Source organism: Propithecus coquereli, unplaced genomic scaffold, assembly GCF_000956105.1.
Source record: "Propithecus coquereli isolate 6110/MARCELLA unplaced genomic scaffold, Pcoq_1.0 Scaffold348, whole genome shotgun sequence".
Classification (NCBI taxonomy): Eukaryota; Metazoa; Chordata; class Mammalia; order Primates; family Indriidae; genus Propithecus; species Propithecus coquereli.
The window spans coordinates 337102-356627 of NW_012149152.1; the positions used below are offsets into that span (position 1 = coordinate 337102).

General features: G+C 33.9%; 1 protein-coding gene across 1 annotated transcript in view; it reads left to right on the forward strand.

Annotated features, from left to right (window-relative positions):
• Nucleotides 1–19526, forward strand: part of DPP10 (dipeptidyl-peptidase 10 (non-functional)) — a 670962-nt gene that overhangs the window by 202394 nt on the left and 449042 nt on the right. The window contains exon 3 of the mRNA XM_012651081.1: nucleotides 4816–4910. Within this exon, the coding sequence (XP_012506535.1) occupies nucleotides 4816–4910 (95 nt within the window). The remainder of the gene's footprint in view (nucleotides 1–4815; nucleotides 4911–19526) is intronic.

Sequence of the window (19526 nt, forward strand, 5' to 3'; positions counted from 1 at the left end):
TGCTCAGTTTATTAATTGAGTTTGGTTTCTTTTAAAAACATGGGATGCTATATTATTTTTATTTTGAATACATCAAAAATAAATTGTTTTAAAATAAAGAGCATGTTTGGATTAAAATGTCTCAGGGAACTGATTTGCCAAGATGTTTTTCCACTTTTTGAAAATTCTCTATAGAGAGATAGATGACAGAGAGAGAGAAATAAAGATAGATTTACTTTTGAAACATTAAAAGCAAATTATCATGTGAAAATTAAACGCATGCTTACATTATCAATATTAACATCAATAAAAATCAATAAGTTGACTTTATATTTATATATATGGAAGATTAATGTTGTCAACTTCATCTTCTCAGAAGGCCCTCAGAATAACCTGTTCAGCAACACTGAGTTTTTATTACCTGTTGCAGTCAGGGAAGACACATTTTAGAAGAGTCTTAGAGTGTCCAAAAGGAGGGATTGTGGGGAGATAGGAACAGGGTTGGATCTGGTTTTGAGTAGTTAAGACAGTTCCTTCAATGTGAGGATCTGGATGTGGTTGGGCACATTTCATGAGGAAATGGTTTAGGATTAGTGAACACATAAATCTAAGAATCTTGAAGTGAGTTGTTTGATAATTGAACAATTTTCCCGATTTTAAAATTTATGGTTTAGATAAACTAATTTCCAGCAAATTCCTGAAAAAGAAAATGAAGATTCTGTGCTGATTTAGAGCCTTAACTTCATGGACAAGAAATTCTTAGAACAAATAGTAAAATCATATGAATGCAGGCTGACCTTGTTCTTGGTCCTGATGGTTAAGGTGGATGCAGAAGTCTCAGTTATAAATTTCAATACCACATCAAGAACAGAATTATCAATACAATGTGAAATGCTTTATTGTCTGCTTTTTGTGAAAGAAATATAAAACATAAGATTGCATTTATCTGAAAGATTTTAAACCAGGATATACTACTATGTTTTCCTTTTTGTTAGCCAAATTATGGAAAAAAAGAATTGAATAGAAATGACCGTAATGATTATTTAGGGGTACTGCAGACTGAAAATACTTGCTTGGATCTCAGGATAGATACAGACTACACAGTGATTCTATCCTGCCATACATTTTCAGTTTAAAAAACTGAGTTGAATATATGTTCAGGATAATTGGCTCTTAACTATCAATGAGCTGAAAAGAAAAGAAGATTATTTAATCAAAGTACTGTATAGATATTCATAATGCTGTGTTTTAAGAATGTTTCAAGTACACCTACCTTAATTTTCCTGTGTTAATGCACTTTTCTCATTGATCTGATTCACTCAGATTTATTACCTAATATTAAACAAATTATAAGGTAGACAGTTTAGAAATGTAATTCCAGAAGGTTATTTAGTAATCTAGTAAGAGGAGTTTCAAAACTGGGAGATTCCAGTAGTGATTACAAATCAAACAGTAAAGTAGGATAAATATGAGACCCAGAAGAGCAAATTATAAAGAACAGGAAAAAAAAATCAAAAGGAATCAATAAAGGCAGATATTAGATGCTTTTAAAATAATTCATGCAAAAATCTTTATTAAATATTATGCAAGAGAATTACACTTGAATTAGAAAAAAGCTTTTCCTGCTAATATAGCATTGAGGATCTAATAGTAAAATTTGCAGGAGTGCAGAGCTAAAGGTAGTTACAAATCTCAACTCTGCAGATTTTTCTCAAGTCCAAATAATTATCCAATAAAATTGATTTAAAAAAATTAACATTAAGTATAGTCTTTTTCCTTTCAAATAAGCTCCCTTCTAAGTGAAATAATGACTAGTTTTCTTTCCTCCACCGCTAATAACAATCCATCACTCACTAAGGGTTTCCCCTTACTATGAGAAACTATAGTACCATGAGATACTTTTTCCTCTTCCCTTGACCAGAACCAGCATTCATACCACTATTGCTCTCTGACCTCTTCTTTCTCTCTAAAATCGCAGACCTCATTCTTATTTCGGATTCTACAGGACTCTTTCCTCCTGGGAGAAGAATCACTCATTCAATACCTTTTTACCATATTTATCTCCCTGATGCAATGGAAGGAGGCAAATTCATTTTCTCTTAATTTGTTGAGAAAATATTATAAGGATGATTTTGTCAGGGCATGCTAATTGGCTCTTCTTGCTAATCTATGATGATATAGTCATCAAAATGAAAAAGTGGTTCAGAGTTGAGAATATCAAAAATATTTCAGAGAGAATAGGGTTTGGAACTCAAGGCTGGGGCTAGACTATTGATTAGAGCAAGCGTTAATGGAGAGCCAAAAGACAGGAGATCAAACTATCTGACGAGACCAAATGAGCATTGCAGGTGACCAGCTTTGCTGTTGAGACATAATCATAAATATATGATGGAAAGGAAAGAGAAGAAAGGAATGGAATATAAATCAAAATAAATATTTATTTTTACGTAAACTTGTTATTTGTTCTGTATCACTAGAAAGAACAGTAGGTAAAATTAGTGATAAAAAAAAGAACCTAATTTATTTATAACTGATAGCAGAAGTTCAGAAGGTGATAACGAGGCATTATTTCAAAGATATATAGGACTACCATTTAGTCCATACAGTCAGCCTCAGGCAGTAATGGGAAAACCCCTTCCTTCTTTATCTCCTTCCTCCTTTCTTAAAAGGCCTCTGCTTTGGCCCGGAGCACAGCCCCTGGCGATGGGTAGGGACGCTGCTCCAAGAGGGGCCCAGCTGCTGTTGTGTCAGCACCAGTCTTGGCCTCCTTCCCCTTGGGGAGTCCTGTTGACCACGTGCCCCGGGGCGCGTCCGAGTATGAGCTGGGGTCCATTGGGTCTAACTCTTCATCCTTTCGGCTTGCCACCTTCTTGCTCTTGGGGTAGGGAGTGAGCTCCTCCCGGCGATGGTGGCACCGCAGTTCCAACATGTCACTGCCCCCATATGATTAAGGTCAAGAAAAACTATTGACCCTCTGTGCCACTCTTGACTCTAATAGTGGTGCCAGCCTCTGAGTGGAGGTTTTTCCAAGTTGTTGGTGATCTGGTGATCGTTGGAAAAAGAATTTCAGGATGTACCATGTAAGCCAACTGAGCGACAGCTTCTATTGAAAGTGAAAGGATACCCTCGGGGAAGAGAGCAGGCAGGCTCACTGGAGAGCAGCTACACTGGGAGGAAGCAGTTTTAGATCTTTTGCAGTTTTACTAATTGAGGGGAGGAATATTCAAGCAGCTGGCTGTTATTAAGAATTTGGGTAGTAATTCCTAAAATTGGGTTCTCTCCCATTTTCATAGACTTCAAGGGTGGAGGAATTTTAAAACCACTGTGTAAATGATATTATAATTAGCCAGAGTTCATGTAGGGTGACAGAGATAGCTGACAAGCTGGTGGAAGCTGATTCTTGCCTATAGTTATCAGTCCCTTTTGTTTAAGATTGTTTACTTAACACCTGTGCCCAATCTTCAAGCCTCTGCATCTGGTCTTAGCCCTGTCTCTTAGTCTCCTATCCTAACAATAAGAGAGTCATATTGCACTCAGTCCTTTGAATGAGACACTAAAGAAAAACAAACTTAATTTGTGCTGGTATTGGTTGCTTCTCATCGTACAAATTCTAGGTATAACTATTAATAATATTGAAATAACATGAGAAGGGGTTAGAAAGTCTTGTTCTGCCAGAAGTGTTAGACACTGCCACGTGTGTTATTGAACTTAATCTTCATAACTCACCATCCCTTGTTTGTTTTCCGGGTTTGCAGGTGATGACATTCAGGTTCTGAGAGATTGCAAATTATGTAAATTCATTCAATACAAATAGCGTATCTAATGCCCATTTGTATTGCCCTTCTTCCAAGAATGGGCAGGTGATGAAGGATGTGTATCCAATGCCATGGAAAAGGCTAGAATTGGTAAATCTGGAAAGGAGATTATCATTGAAAAAAAGAAAAAGAAAATATTCAAAACTACTTCCCTTTTACCTAAATACACACACACACACACACACACACACACACACACACATACACACGCACACATCTTTTTAACTTCTTAGTATCTTCATATGCTCTCTGTCAGTTTTCCCTCAAGTTAATATTTTTGGTCTGAGATATTCTTAAGATGATTTAATTTCCTAACAAATGTGTCTAAATCTAAGTGAAAAATATGTAAAATCAACCATCCAGAAGAAATGCAGCCATTTAAAATGAAGACATCATTCTCCTAACGTTGACAAAGTGGATTTGATGATACAGTAACAACCTCAGAGATTTTGATCTGTGATCACACAAGCCAAATAAAATAATGGAGAAAAATTTCTCTACTAGAAAAAAATTCAAGAGGTTGAAGAGGAATTGAGTGGTGAAATTAATAGAAGGACTGAATAAATGAATGGGTCTGCAAGTGGATGGTTTGGCATGAGGAGACTTAGAACTGTGTATGGTTACAGTTAACTGGCAGCCCTTGTTGTAAGTTAGAAAACTAGATCAGTCATCAGTAATAGCTTACTTTGGAGACTGGAGACACTTTTCTCTGGTCCTCCTTTCTCACCTCAGAATGTGCAGCAGATTGCCCATATTTTAATTAATTTTCATTTGTTAAACCATGAATCTGGGTGGCCCTCTCACTAACCCTGTGTTCGTTGCACAATAGACCATGTGTTAGGCAGGCTTCCTAATCTTTCAAGAGAATTGATGTGAGCCAAATACAGAAATCTGCTCAGGCTGTTGAAGGCTAACAATGATTGCTCCAATGTGTCTGTTGATTATGCACATTTTCTCCCCTACAGTAATTATGTTACCTAGTCAATGTATTTGTCAATTGTCAATGTCTTTGTTGTTGCAGATACAGAAGTGGTGTATAAAAGCGAGAATGGACATGTCATTAAACTGAATATAGAAACAAATGCTACCACATTATTATTGGAAAACACAACTTTTGTAAGTAATGAATAATTAATTACTTTATGCATTTCAGAATTGTTTAGAATGTTCTCTAGGTGTACAAAACTTTCTACTCTTCAGTTTCAGCATTTGTAAAGTATTTCAGGTGAAAAGTTAGGGCTGGAATATCATTATGTCATTAGAATCAGTAGATGGATTGATAGAAAATACCCCTGTGAACATTTTCCCCCCATTTACTCTTTTTAGTAACTGGGGGAATATTTCCGCGATAATAATTGCTTAGAATGAATACTTCTCCAATAATTTCAATGTGAGGTTAATCATACGAATGCCAAGAATGAAAAAAATGGTTAGCCTATCCTGTTATTATTAACCTGAACTTCTAATTCCCCCTCTTTTTTAAAAATTTATTCTTCCTGACTTCTCTCTGTTGTTTTCTGGATCATGCAGAAAGAAGGCTTTGTAAACTGGCCTTCTGGTGGGGTTGATGTGTTTTACTTTTAGAATTTAGGATTCTGTCAGTATCATTTTTATTCTTTTGTATTGCTGTTTAGCCAACACTTTTCAAATGATTGAATGTATTTATATTGGTCTTATAAAAGAATACAGCCTTTGTCTTTCTGATAAATGCAGTCCCCTTAAGGATAGGAAGCATGATTACTTATTGAGTAAGCAATAATGAATTAACTATTGCAATGTTCAAAATCTAGCTCTCCAACACCAAGGAAAAGTAGTGCATAGTTATTTACCCACAATTTTATATAATTAAAGTTTCAATATATTGCTTATTAGATGAGTTTATATGACACAGATGAAACATAGCACAGGGCCTCAGAAGACCTCTCCAAAATAAAACAATAAGCAAAATCGTTGGCTTCTCTTAAAACTTATTCCTATTTGTGCATTTGGAATAGACATTTAATCTTCATATTTTTATAGCATGGCCCAGTGGAAAAGATGGCCCGTGAACTTTTTGTTGTTTACTTTTTTTACGTATTAAGCAAAATGGTCATTAAAATAATTAAGTGATTATATATGTATGTATCTGCTAGGCTAAATTTAAACAACCAGCAGATATACATTAATAATTAGGTTATTAACTAGCAGAAAATAATGACATTTTTGTTTTTCAACTAATTAATTAATTCACACTTATGTGAGGAACAGCTATTCTCTGTGCAACTCTTTATGGTGCTTGTGGGATGTAAAGAATATATAAGGTAGATTGCTCTCTTTCTAAGGATACAGATTTCCTTTGGGGAAATATTAGTCCTCATGAAAAGTTTTAATAAATAGTATAGAGCAGTACCTATTATTTCTTCATTGAACTATCCTTAGGGATGCTAGAGAGGAGGCCAAGGAGTCATTGAGAGGTACTGTCATCAGTACCATAGTAGGAAGCCCTTAGTAGGAAGATAGGATGGGAGGCAGAAAACAGTAATTGGTAATGATGAGAAGGCATCCTAATGATATCCTGGTTAAAATCAACAGGAATTGATTTTCTATAAAATTAGTTTGAGGAACAGAAATTAAATGCATTTTCCTTTTTCTTTCCTTTATCATAAAATAACATTTTTTAATGGAGATTATAGGCCTCCAGCAGCCAAGCATTCACGTTAAGTATAGACACTCAGTACACGAATATTCTGTTATGTGACTATTCCTTACTGATCACTCTTTTATATAAGTTAACGAGGTTTTTCCCGGATCACTGATTATAGGGGTTTTTCAGAGCATTTATTCATTGCTTCTTTAGCCTCTATGATACTTCAAAAAAGAAACAAAAAACTTTTGGTTATCATTTCATTATCCCAATTCTATTGTTGGTACAACACACCACTCCCATCTCATCTCATTGTGGTTTTCTCCATGTGCCAATTAATGTCGTTTTGTTTTTATGTTTCTGTGTTAAATCTTTTAAAATCTCTTCGAGTTCTATTTTTATTCTCCTCTATGTCAGCCAGGACTTTTAATTATCACAGAGTCATATTTAGTAAATATTCTAATCTACTGATCTTCTAAGATTCATAGACTCTCTAAAGACATTTATGTCACGACACAGATAATTAAGCAATTTCTAAGTCCCAGAGATGCCTGAATTTGATGGGGGGTATTTTTAAGGGAGTGGAGGGTGTCATATATTTGCATCCAGTAACCCAAAACTGAGAACAAGAAAGGAATTACCATAATTTCAGATGATTTCAGAGGAACTTGTTTAATCATATTCTCCCAATACCAAGATAGCATTGTTTAATATAATTGTGTTTTTAAAGTTCATGTTAGGCTAAAGTCTGGATTTACTTTCTCTCCCAGTACATTCTGTTTAAAAAAATCTATTATTAGGGCATAAAAGTTCTATTCATATTACAGACTTTTCTTTGGGTAATTATCAATATTTTAATTATAATCATAATTAATTATATCAGATAAGTATTAAAAGCTCTGTAATAAAAATGTGCCAAGTCGATTGAGAAAATAAACAGATTATTAATAAAAATGTACTTAATAAGACGCTTTATGCTAGAAAATGACTACCAATTTATTTTAAAAATTAAGATAATTTAACATCACATTGTCATTTTTCAGCTTAAACACATTTTAAAAATGATTACTGTGTACTTTTTGCTGTGTAATCTTAGTTAACAGACTATGAGTAAAAATGACATTGGGCATGGCTGTCAAAAATGAAAAAAAAATTTTTAATGAAATAATTGTCTTACGGCATTCTTTTGGAATGAATCTAGGTGGATTTCTCATGAAGGAAGAAATTAGAGTGCATATAACTTTTGAATAGGAGAATGGGAAAGAAGTGATTTAGCCCCAAAACTGTTCTTAATTATTTCTAAGTGTTTGGAAATGGTATCTCTTAAAGCCAGAACTATTTCAGACAAAAGCTCATTCATGATGACATAATGAGGAAAATGTTTCATGTGTGTTAGTTCTACTCTTTCTGCTGTCAATACACGAGTAGCCATAAATTGTTTTATCAAATCACTTTTTCGAAATTAGAAAAGGGTTGTTAACATGGGTTCAAGCTCCTTGTGTTTAGATATAGTTAAGATATTTTAACAAAAAAGGTCTTATGCACTAATATGGAAAGGAATAATTGAGATAAGAGTCTAACCTGAAATCTCTGAAAATCTGTAAGCATTTAAGACTCTTAAAAATAGTCTAAAACAGGGAGAAAATTCATACATGGCAGCAGAATAACTCCAAGGGATATGTTAGCTACACATTTTTTGGTCCAACTGTCTATTTATAGGTCATTACAAAATAGTACTTTTGACAAGAACCAGCAAATATTCATTGACATATCACACACAGAGATAGCATTAATTGGCTTGCATCCCATCCTAGTGTTTCTGACTTTGTTTGTTGTTTTATTTGTCTTGCCACTTGGTATTTGGGGGCATAGATGCAACTGTTTGTACCTCCGTGAAATCAGGAAAGTTATTTACTGATTTATATTTGAGGAAATAGGTACCCTATTAAAAAAAATAGAAGCACAAATAAAAAATTGTTGGATAAAAGCTCCTAAAGTTTCACCTCTTTCAGTTTGAGATGAAGAAATGTTATCAGAAAATTCCAATTGGCCATGTGGTCTCATATGTTGGTTATAGTAATGAAGAATTTGTTATTTTTAAAAGTTTGGCTTTAGCAGTATGTGTCTGTATCCCAGAATTTATTGACATCCAGTTGTATAACTTAACACTGATTAACCAGGAAAGCCTCAGGAACTTTACATGTGAATGTTGCTGTGTGCTTGACAGTTGCTTCTTTCTTTCTCAAGACCAGTGTTTCTCAACTGGGGTCGATTTTGCTCCTTGAAGACATTTGTCCACTCTGGGGCCATTCTTGATTTTCATAACTGGTAGTGGGGAGTTTGCTATGGGAATCTAGTGAGTAGAGGTCAGGGATGTGTCCTGCAATGCACAGAACAGCTCCCCACAACAAAGACCGGAAATGTCAGTGACGTCAAGTTTGAAAAACCCTATTCTAGAAAGAAATACAAGAGAAACCATGTGATGAATAGAAGGTAATTTTTTGAGATGGGATCAAAGTAGTGACTCCTAAATGAATAATTTTAAGAAAGATCTTAAGTTGTGGCTTCTAGCTTCATTAGCTTGAGATATTTTTCTTCTTTTTAAGGACAGCCCTGCAAAGAGATCAACATGCATGAGTGGAATCATTTGACCTTCGCTTCCTTGCTTTTGTAAATTGCTGGGTACAGGTTAAAAATGTGACCTCAGGGTTTTTTTTTTTTTTAATATATATAATTTTCTGGGTATGCTTCTGATTGGAACATTTTGTGTTCAAATAAGTTAATATCACTCATTTGGCTGTTGCCAATTCTTTTGACTAGAAAGCAATTGTTCCTTTTTAAGTTTGAAGATGAAAATCAATGGCCACTGGGGACTCCAGGCAGTATAATTACTTTCGTTGGTGCACTGTGTTTATGAACAATTAAATTCCGTTGTCTTTAGATTGGGCATGTCTCTCCCTTCACAATAGCAGTTACTGTTCCCTCTTGTTGGATACTTTCATATTAATCTTATTTTTATTATTTGCCTTGAAAATATTCAGATACTTTTTACATCCACATTATTCATTTTGAAAATTATTATTACATTTATTTAGGTTATTTAGATAATTTCCAACTCCTTGCCATTCAAAGAAGGATCTAACTTTATTCATACTATCTGCGTATTATACATTCAGGAAAACAAATGGCGTAGTATGTTTTTCAGCAAAGATTGGAATATTTCTTTCTATATTTATTGAGGAATAAAAACATTGAATCTACCACAAATATTTAGCTTGTTCAAAATTTTCTGTGAGTTAGATGTGTGTGAAAATGAATTTCGACATACTTTGAAAAGTGATGATTATCAAAACCAGAAAATTAGAAAGAAAAATTCTGATCCGCACCCTAGATGTCTACTCAGGCACAAATTTAATTTGAAGTGTGGGAAGAAACACACTTGTATCCTTATGTTTGCAAGTAGGACAGGATGGGCCTGTGGAAATACAGTTATTCCCACAGTTCCTCTCATGTGAAAAGGGGCAAAAATCCATACTACCACTGTGAACAATCCAGGAACTAGATTCAATGAGCAAATTTATTCACAAGGGCAAAGTATCTCAGATAATATAATAATTTTAATTTTTATTTTCAATATTGTTCATTGTTATTAATACAAAAAAATCCACTTTCATTGTTATATTTAATCATTCTGAATATTCTTGATTAACTAATTCTTCACAGAAACCAAAATTATCTAAATAATATACCTAAAAATGTCTCCTTTGGATAGGAATAAAACACTGACATAAACATCATCTTTTCTTTATTAGACATCACTTGTTCAACCATATGAACATGAGTTTGGCTTAGTCTCATCTGATATATTCTCACAGATATATGCAATAAAATTATTACAATTCTATTATTTATTTTTTTGAAGATTCTCATTTATTCTCTTTGGCGCTGGAGGTGTGTGTCAGACAGGATGCTGGAAGCCAAGAGGCAGCCAGATTAATTACAATTGTTTACAATTGTTTTGGAATTTGCCTTCTTGAAAGTCAGTGTTCTGACTCATATCCAGGGCCAATCAGTCCATTTTGAGCAATTCAAGATCCTAGTCACATGCCCTTGAACATCTGATGGATTTTTCTGCCCTTCATTTTCTCTCCAAATAATTTTATAAATAGGTATCTTCCAGGCATGGAGAGCTAATTAGAAATTTTTTAAAAATATTGGTCAAGGAATACAAAATTTTACTTATATGAAAGGAATAAGATTTTGATATCTCTTGCACAGCAGGGTGAGCATAGTTAATAATAAAGTGTTGCATGTTTCAAAATTACTGAGAGTAAATTTCAGATGTCTCACCACAAAAAATGATGGGTGAGATGCTGAATATGTTAATTCAATTATTAAAATTATTAAAATTTAATTATTAAACATGTTTACTTAATTATTTCATTTTGTGTGTGTATAAACATCACATTGTATTCCATAAATATACACAATTATAATTTATCAATTAAAATCATATTAATACAAAATTGTAAATAATAAAACACCCAGTTTTTAAGTTAATTTATGGTGAAATTTAAGCAAATAAAATATATTTTTAAGGGAATTTGAAGGTTTTGATGTTGATACCATAGAAATAATCTTTATTCCTCCTCCCTTTTGGTCTTTCAGAATACTTCATTGTGCAGTTTTGTTGATGTGTAACCACTCATTGGAAAAACTTCTGCAGCCTATCTGCACTATTGAATGCAGATATTTTAATAGAACAATGCAAATAAATTAGTGTTTTAGTTTACTTGTGTAACATGTATAAGCATTTAAGGAAGTTCAATTTTTGACAAACATTAAATAATAATCACAGTTCATTATAGAGCTGTCTCCCTGTCTCCCACGTCCCTTTAAATAAAAGGAAACGGACCCAAAGAAATAAAGAGACTTACTCAGTACATTTAACATAGTCTTGATACCAGGGTAAAAATATCTTGACTCCTAATAAGGTGTGGCTCTTACTATACCTGGCTGAGTATTCCGTTCAAAATCCCTTTTATTGAAATGTAAAAATAAATTACAGTCCCTTAAACCTTATATATAAGAAGTTTCTGTGTGTACTTTTCACTTGAACTTTTTAGAAAAGACAGTTGAGTTAAATATACATATGTTTATATGTATATGTATATGTACACACATTATAGCTAGATCATAGATATCTACATGTAGATCTGGCTCTATTTGTCTATATCTATCTATCTATCTATCTTACTACTAGCTAGTTAAGTAGAAAACATTATAAAAATGAATAGAAAAGAGAATAAAAAGGTTTTGGTTGTTTTACTTGGTTTCAGTCACCATATTTCTTTTTAGAATATTTTGAAATATCTCAATAACTACCACCTGTGTCATCATTCCTTCCATTCAGATATTTTCCATTCTTGTTGAAATACTGACTGTGTGAACAAAGGGAAACAGCCTTGGCTGAATTATACACACACACACACACACACACACACACACACACACACACACATACGTATACACACACACACACACGCGCGCGCGCGCACACGCGCGCACACACTACAACCACCAAGCCAGCAACACCTATTATTGCAAAACACCACACTGCTTCTCTTCCCTTCCTTCCCCTCATAAATCTGGTCGAAATAATCTAGTTTAAATTTGAAGCTATTCCTTCTCTTAAAAATGTGTAGAGATTTTTCTACCTCTAATTCTTTATAATGTTTCTACAACATTGTTTAAATTATTCATTAGGTCTTATTAGTTTATTTTTCAACTGTTTATTGGATCCCTGCTATGTGTCAGATAATATTCCAGGTTCTGTAGATACAATGGTGAACAAAGCAAGTTTTTGCGACTAATAATAAACAAATACTCAGGTAAAAATACAAGAAAATGTCAGCCAGTATTAAATCTTTGTGGAGAAATAACATAGGGTGAAGGCTCGGGAATGGTTTGGTGTTTAGGAAAAGCCCACTATGGAGGTAATATTTCAAGGTCAGGTTGAAGAGTTTCATCGGTTTCAAGAACAGCAATTACAAAGAACCTGCATTGTAGCAGGGAAGGGCATGCCTCTAACCCTTGCTTGGGTGAGGCAAAGACATAAAGTGTAAGTTTAATGTTTGTACCCTCATAATACCCTGAAATAATAAAAAAAAGAATCTAGGGTGCAAACTGTATAGATCTATTCTAAGAACACTATATATAGTGTGCATGTGGATATGGAGAATGGAACAATAAGAACTCAGTGAGATAACCGGAGTATATATTATGTTGAATTTTGTAGATCAAGGTTTCATTTTGTGAGCAATAGACCCACTTTGAAGAAAGAAAGTAGTAATATTTCAGTCGTATTTTTAAAGAATACTCTGTCTACTATATGAGGAACACATTCTAGGAGACCCACTGAGAGACCCCCTTTTAAGGCTATTCCATATGTACAAATGAGAGAAGATACAGGGCTTGAACCATGTACAAAGGTGCTAATGGAGAAGGTAAAAAGGAGGTGGATGGAGGATTTGTTTGGAGATGGGGTGGGCAGGGCTTTCCTCACAATCACTTTTAGCCTGTTGGAAATAGAGGAATAAACATTGTTCCCTAGGTTTTTAAATGTCATTAAATGGGTAATTCTATTTTTAATATTCTTCAACAAAATTTGCCAATAGCCTGTTTAGCATTTAGTTTAAATGTATATGTTTATGTAAGTTTTTGTATATAAAAGAACAATAGGCTGGGCGCAGTGGCTCACACCTGTAATCCCAGCACTCTGGGAGGACGACCAGGGAGGATTGCTTGAGCTCAGGAGTTTGAGTCCAGCCTGAGCAAGAGTGAGACTCCGTCTTTCCTAAAAACAAAAAAATTACTACATGCCTGTAGTCCCAGCTACTTGGGAGGCTGAGGCAGGAGGATTGCTTGAGCCCAGGAGTCTGAGGTTGCTATGAACTAGGCTGACACCACGGCAACAACTCTAGCCCAGGTAACAGAGTGAGACTCTGTTTCAAAAAAAAATACAATGGAGAAATTTTCAGAGGTTTTGTTAAAAAAAATTGCAAAAAATTTACCAAATTTACACAGAACATAGAAATGCATATATTATTTTGTTTATTATTAGTTGATTGAATCATTCGATAATTTTTTTTGTTGTTTTTTGTTTTTAGGTTTTTTTTTGAGATAGGGTCTCACTCTGTCACCTGGGCTAGAGTGCAGTGGCATCATCATAGCTCACTGCAAACTCAAACTCCTGGGCTCAAACGAATGGTCCTGCCTCAGCCTCCTGTATAGCTAGCACTACGGGCACATGCTGTCATGCCTGGCTAATTTTCCTATTTTTGGTAGAGACAGGGCCTCGCCCTTGCTCAGGCTGGTCTCGAACTCGGGGCCTCAAGCAACCTCCCACTTTAGCCTCCCAAAGTAGTAGGATTACAGCTGCGAGCCACCACATCCAGACTCATTCAATAATTTTTGTGTACCTTTATCATCCCCATACTGTGATAGCTGCTGGAGATACAATTTTCAGAAAATAGAAGAGTCTCTGCCATAGTGATTTTATAGTCTATTAAGAGAAGCATGTACTAAGTAAATAATTAGATGTATAAACATTTACAATCTATGATATGAAATAAAAGTGAAGTATAGGAATATAACAATAAAAGTAAAATATTACTTTCACTTTTATTGCTCAATATCCATATTAGAATTTCTTATATATTAACCTGATCTATTTTGAAGAAGTCATAGAAAGCTTCTCTAATGAAATAAAGGTGAGTAGAGAGAAGTTTACTAAGCAAGAATAGAGCTTAAGCGTTGCGGGACTAGCATGAGACTTGGAGCATTAGAAACTCCTAAGGGTGCCAGTGTGGCAGGAGAGCACGAGGAAGGAGGAGGCAGATGAGGCTGGGGAAAGAGGTAGGAGCCAGCTCATTTGGGTCATGGTGCTGGATTTTCAAAGATGACCAGATTTGCTTTTGAAACAAAGATCTCTCTGGTGAAGTCAGAGAATAAAGTTGTGGCTAGGAGAGGACAAATAAAGAAACTATTGGATGACGTAGGCTTGAGATCATAAGGAAATGGACTTAGGCAGTGGCAGTGGAGAAGTAAAAGATTTGAAAAATAGCAAGAAGTAAAATAAAGTAACAATGAGAATGATAGTGGTTAGAAGCAGTGGCTAGAAGGACGTAGCAAGGATAATTCCTGAGATTTTGGTGGTATGACTTAACGGATGGGGGAGTTAACCATTGAGGTGGGGGAGCCTGGGTAAGAACCAGGTTTGAGGGTTTGTTTGGATGAAAATATCTATGAAGCTATATTTAGTAAATCAATGGGGATAACTATCAAACAATATTTAAAATGTCAAATTTCTTGATTCAAATATTATAATTAAGGCTTTAATTAAAAATAGTTGATGTTTACATAATTAATGAAGTTCTTATTGATTTAGAAATACAGAACTATATAAGCTTATTCAAAGCCAAATTTGATTATCTTTTGATTATCTATTTCATTATCTATTATCTTTTGATTAGGTAGTTGTCATATATTTTTTTCATCTTTCACAAAACTTCTCACTAGTTTGTGAATTTCTTAAAAGAAGACCCAACCAAGCCTTAGCCAACTTTGTGTCTAGTGTAATGATGGCATACCACAAAAGAGACATTTAATGCACATATTTTGAATTAATTATATTTATTTTCTTCTTCATATATTATCATTTCTGAAAATATTGGATTCAGAGTGGTCTATAAAAGAACACAAGATAAAAAGGAAATTTAATGAACTTTTATAAAATTTGAATCAGCCACAAAAATAATTTATAAACCAAAAAAAAAAAAAGATTTTCCCTACCCATTAAAATTATGAGCCCATGAGATAACAAGCAACTAAATTGGTGCTCTGATTACTGAAAATGAATAATACTTATTTTCAGCAAAGATCTGAGGACAGAAAACAATTACTTGATTCTTCACGACATATCTTTATTGTTTTGGAAACATTATTAATTGGTAGGATGTTCTAGAATCTTACATAAATGTAAGAAGAAATTTTATTTCATTCTTAAATGTATTCATTGCTTGCTAGCCATTGAAATATTTCTTAAACTTTAGTTTTAGAAAAATCTAGTCATGTCTTAAGCAATTCACATTTACATAAGTAAAAGACAACTCTTGTAATTGATATTTTTTTCTGGTTTTTGACCAAGAGGAAACTAAGACCTAAATTTAAAGCTTACTTTTTATCAGGGGTTCCCGACGCCCCCGATATAATCAGGCATCCGGGTAGTGTGCGTTGCAAGACATGGGAGTGACAAAGATACGGACACAAAAAGTAAGGTGAAAGAGTGTGGGGAGGTCAGGGGACCACCAGCATTCCCATGAGCCAGGTGGTACTAACTGATGTCTAGCACCTGTTTTTATTCTCTTTTTCATGTTATAGATTACAATGATTTCACATGAAAAGCTTGTGAGTTAGCAGTAAAGCCTATAATCTAAATGGGAACAAAAGAGACCACGTACTTCTTTCTACTTTATCTAGTTCCTCATTTACTGAGACATGAAGTCAGGAGAGAGATAGGAACATTACCTCAGGTTTAGAATAGCAAACTGCTCTTATCTCCTGGCTGACATCTTTTGATCGTTCTTTCTGCCTTTGGATTACAAGGAGGAGTCCGTTTGCAGACATTCCTGATTGGTGGAATGTCCCCCCTCAAGGTCAAGCAGCTCTTGCTCAGTAAATTGACATGTCCACAGGTTGCTCTTTGGCAAAGTCCTGTCCCACTCCTGGGATTCTCATGTCTCAACCCTAACCCTCAACAACTTTTAACAATTTGAAAGAATTTAGAGCATGGAAATTATACTAATTCATTCTGACTTCATTATACTGCTCATCAATTTATTTATTTTTTCTCTTTTTGCCTAATTTTCTCCTTCTCTCTCTTTTCTCATCGTAGATAATAGATAGAAAGATATAGACACCAGAGAAATACAGTGATATTTCTGTGTGTGTATATGTAAAAGCTTTATTGATATATATTTCACGTACCATAATTTTTGCCCATTTGAAGTGTACAGTTCAATCGTTTTTAGTTTACTCACAGAATTGTGCAATCATCAGCACTATCTGATTTTAGAATATTTTCAACAGCCCCCAAAGAAACCTTTATACATTAACAGCCCTTCTCCATCCCATATATTCCTCTGTAGCCTCAGACAATTATTTATCTGTTTTGTCTCTGTGGATTTGCCTATTCTGTACATTTCAGATAAATGGAATCTACAATGTGTAGTCTTTTGTGACTAGCTTCTTTCACTTAACATAATATGTTCTAGGTTTATCTCTGTGTTAGCACTCATTAGTACTTCATTCATTTTTATTGCTCAGTAATATTTCATTATATAAATATATCACTTTTTGTTTATTCATTCATCAATTAATAGACATTTAAATTTTTTCCACTTTTTGGCTACCATGAATAATTCTTCTATGAGCATTTGTGTGCAAATTTGGTGTAGACATATATTTTCATTTCATTTGCTGTTTCCACTCTTGAGGAGTGGAATTGTGAGTAATATGGTAACTCTATGTTTAGCATCTTGAAGAACTGAAAAATTATCCTCCAAAGTTGTTGTCTTTCTACCAGCAGTATAAGAGGGGCCTGATTTCTTCACATCCTCTACAATGTGTGTTCTTATCTATTTGATTTTATCCATTTTAGTAGGTATGAAGTAATATCCTATCATGGCTTTGATTTATATTTCCTTAATTAACTAATGATACTGAGGATTGTTTCATGTGCTTATTGACCATTCGTATATCTTCTTTGGAGAAATGTTACTTCAAATCTTTTGCCCACATTTTAAATTGAGATTTTTTTCTTCCTATTGTTGGATTGTTCTTTGTGTATTAAAAATTGAAGTTTCTTGTCAAATACATGATTTCCAAATGTTTCCTCCCAGGCATTCTGTCTTTCACTTTCTAGATGTTGTCCTTTGATGTACAAGATTTTAATATTGATGATGTCAAATTTATTTTTACTTTTGTTTTATGTAGTTTCTTCTTAATTTAAATGAACTTTTTTTTTGTTTAGGAATATTATAGTTTTTATTCTTACATTTAGCTCTATGATTTATGTTGAGTGGATTTTTGAATATGATACGAGGAAGGGGGTACAAATTCATTCTTTTGCAAGTGGGTAGAGCATTGTCCATGCAACTTTTTCTTTGAAAAAATTATCTTTCCCCATTGAATGATTTTGGCACCTTCGTCACTATTAATTGACCATAGACACATGAGTTTATCTCTGGACACTCTATTCTAATGATCTATTAATATGTGTCTATTCTTATGCTGGTAACACAGTCTTTATTTCTGTAGCTTCACAGTAATACTTGAAATTGAGATGTATGAGTCCTTGAATATTGTTCTTCTTTTTCAAAATTGAATTTCTGGGTCCCTTGCATTTCCATATAAATTTTAAGATCAACTTGTAAATTTTAGGAAAAAAATTAAGAGGCTGATATTTTGATTTGATACAGATTGCATTGCCTCTGTATATCAATTTGGAAAATATTGCTATCTTGAAAAAGTTAAATTTTCTGATCCATGGGCTTACACTATCTTTCATTTTATTTAGAGCTTTCAAAAATTTTGTAAAATAATGCTTTATGTTTTCAGTGTACAAATGTTATACTTTAAAAAAGTATTCATATATATTTCATTGTTTTTGTGGCTATTATAAATGGGATTGCTTTCTTCATCTTTGGATTGCTTGCAGCTAGTGCACAGAAATGTAATAATTTGTGTATATTGCTGTTTTATCCTGCCATATCATTAAACTTGTTTAGTAGTATGTTTTAGTAGACTCCTTAGGATTTTCCAAATATAAAATCATGTAATCTGTTAGAAAGGTAGTTTTAGGGTAGGCACGGTGGCTCGCACCTGTAATCCTAGCACTCTGGGAGGCTGAGGCAGTGGGAATTGCTTGAGGTCAGGAGTTCAAGACCAGCCTGAGGAAGAGCATGACACTGTCTCTACTAAAAATAGAAAAAAATTAGCTGGGCATGGTGGCACATGTCTGTAGTCCCAGCTACTGGGGAGGCTGAGGCAAGAGGATCATGTGAGCCCAGGAGTTTCAGGTTGCTGTGAGCTAGGCTGATGCCATGGCACTCTATTCAGGGCAACAGAGTGAGACTCTGTCTCAAAAAAAAAAAAAAGGTAGTTTTAATTTTTCCTTTTCAATCTAGAAGATTTTATTCTTTTTCTTGCCTAATTGCCCTGGCAAGGTCCTCCAGTACAATATTGAATAAAAATAATGAGAGCAGACATTTCTGTCTTGTCTCTGATTTTAGGGACATTCAATCTCCCTCTGTTAAATATATCGTTAGCTCTGTGTGTGTGTGTGTGTGTGTGTGTGTGTGTGTGTGTGTGTGTGTGTTGTAGATACACTTTATTAAGTTGGGAACGTTTTCTTCTATTCCTAGTTTGTTTAGTATTTTAATCATGAAAGGATGTTGGAATTTTCTAAGTGCATTTGCTGCATTGATTGAGGTATTTATGTCTTTAAAATTTTTTATATGGATAGAATGTTTTACATTAAATAATTTTTGAACAATTAACAAAACTTGTATTTATAAGATAAATCCCATTTCACAATAGTATATAATCCTTTGTATATGTTGTTGGGTTATGTTTCTTGGTATTTTGTTCAGAATTTCTGTTTATAATCATAAGAGATATCAGTCTGGAGCTTTCTTTTCTAGTGATTTTTTTTTCTGGTTTTGGTATCAAGATAATATTGGACTAAAAGAATGAGTAGCAAAATGTTCTCTCTTTTTATTTTTTGGAAGAGTTTGCAAAAGGTTAGTGTTGTTATTTGAACTCACCAATCAAGCATGGGTCCTAGGCTTCTTTTTGGTGAAAAATTTTCTGACTACCATTAATATTTTAATTCTTTTACATGTTAAAGACCTATTTCAATTACATATTTTTTTCCAAAATGTATGTTGGTCTTGGAAACTTGTATCTTTCTAACTTTGTCCTATTGATCTAAATAATCTAATTTGTTGACATTACTGTTTTTACTGTATTTTTTATTATATTTTTAT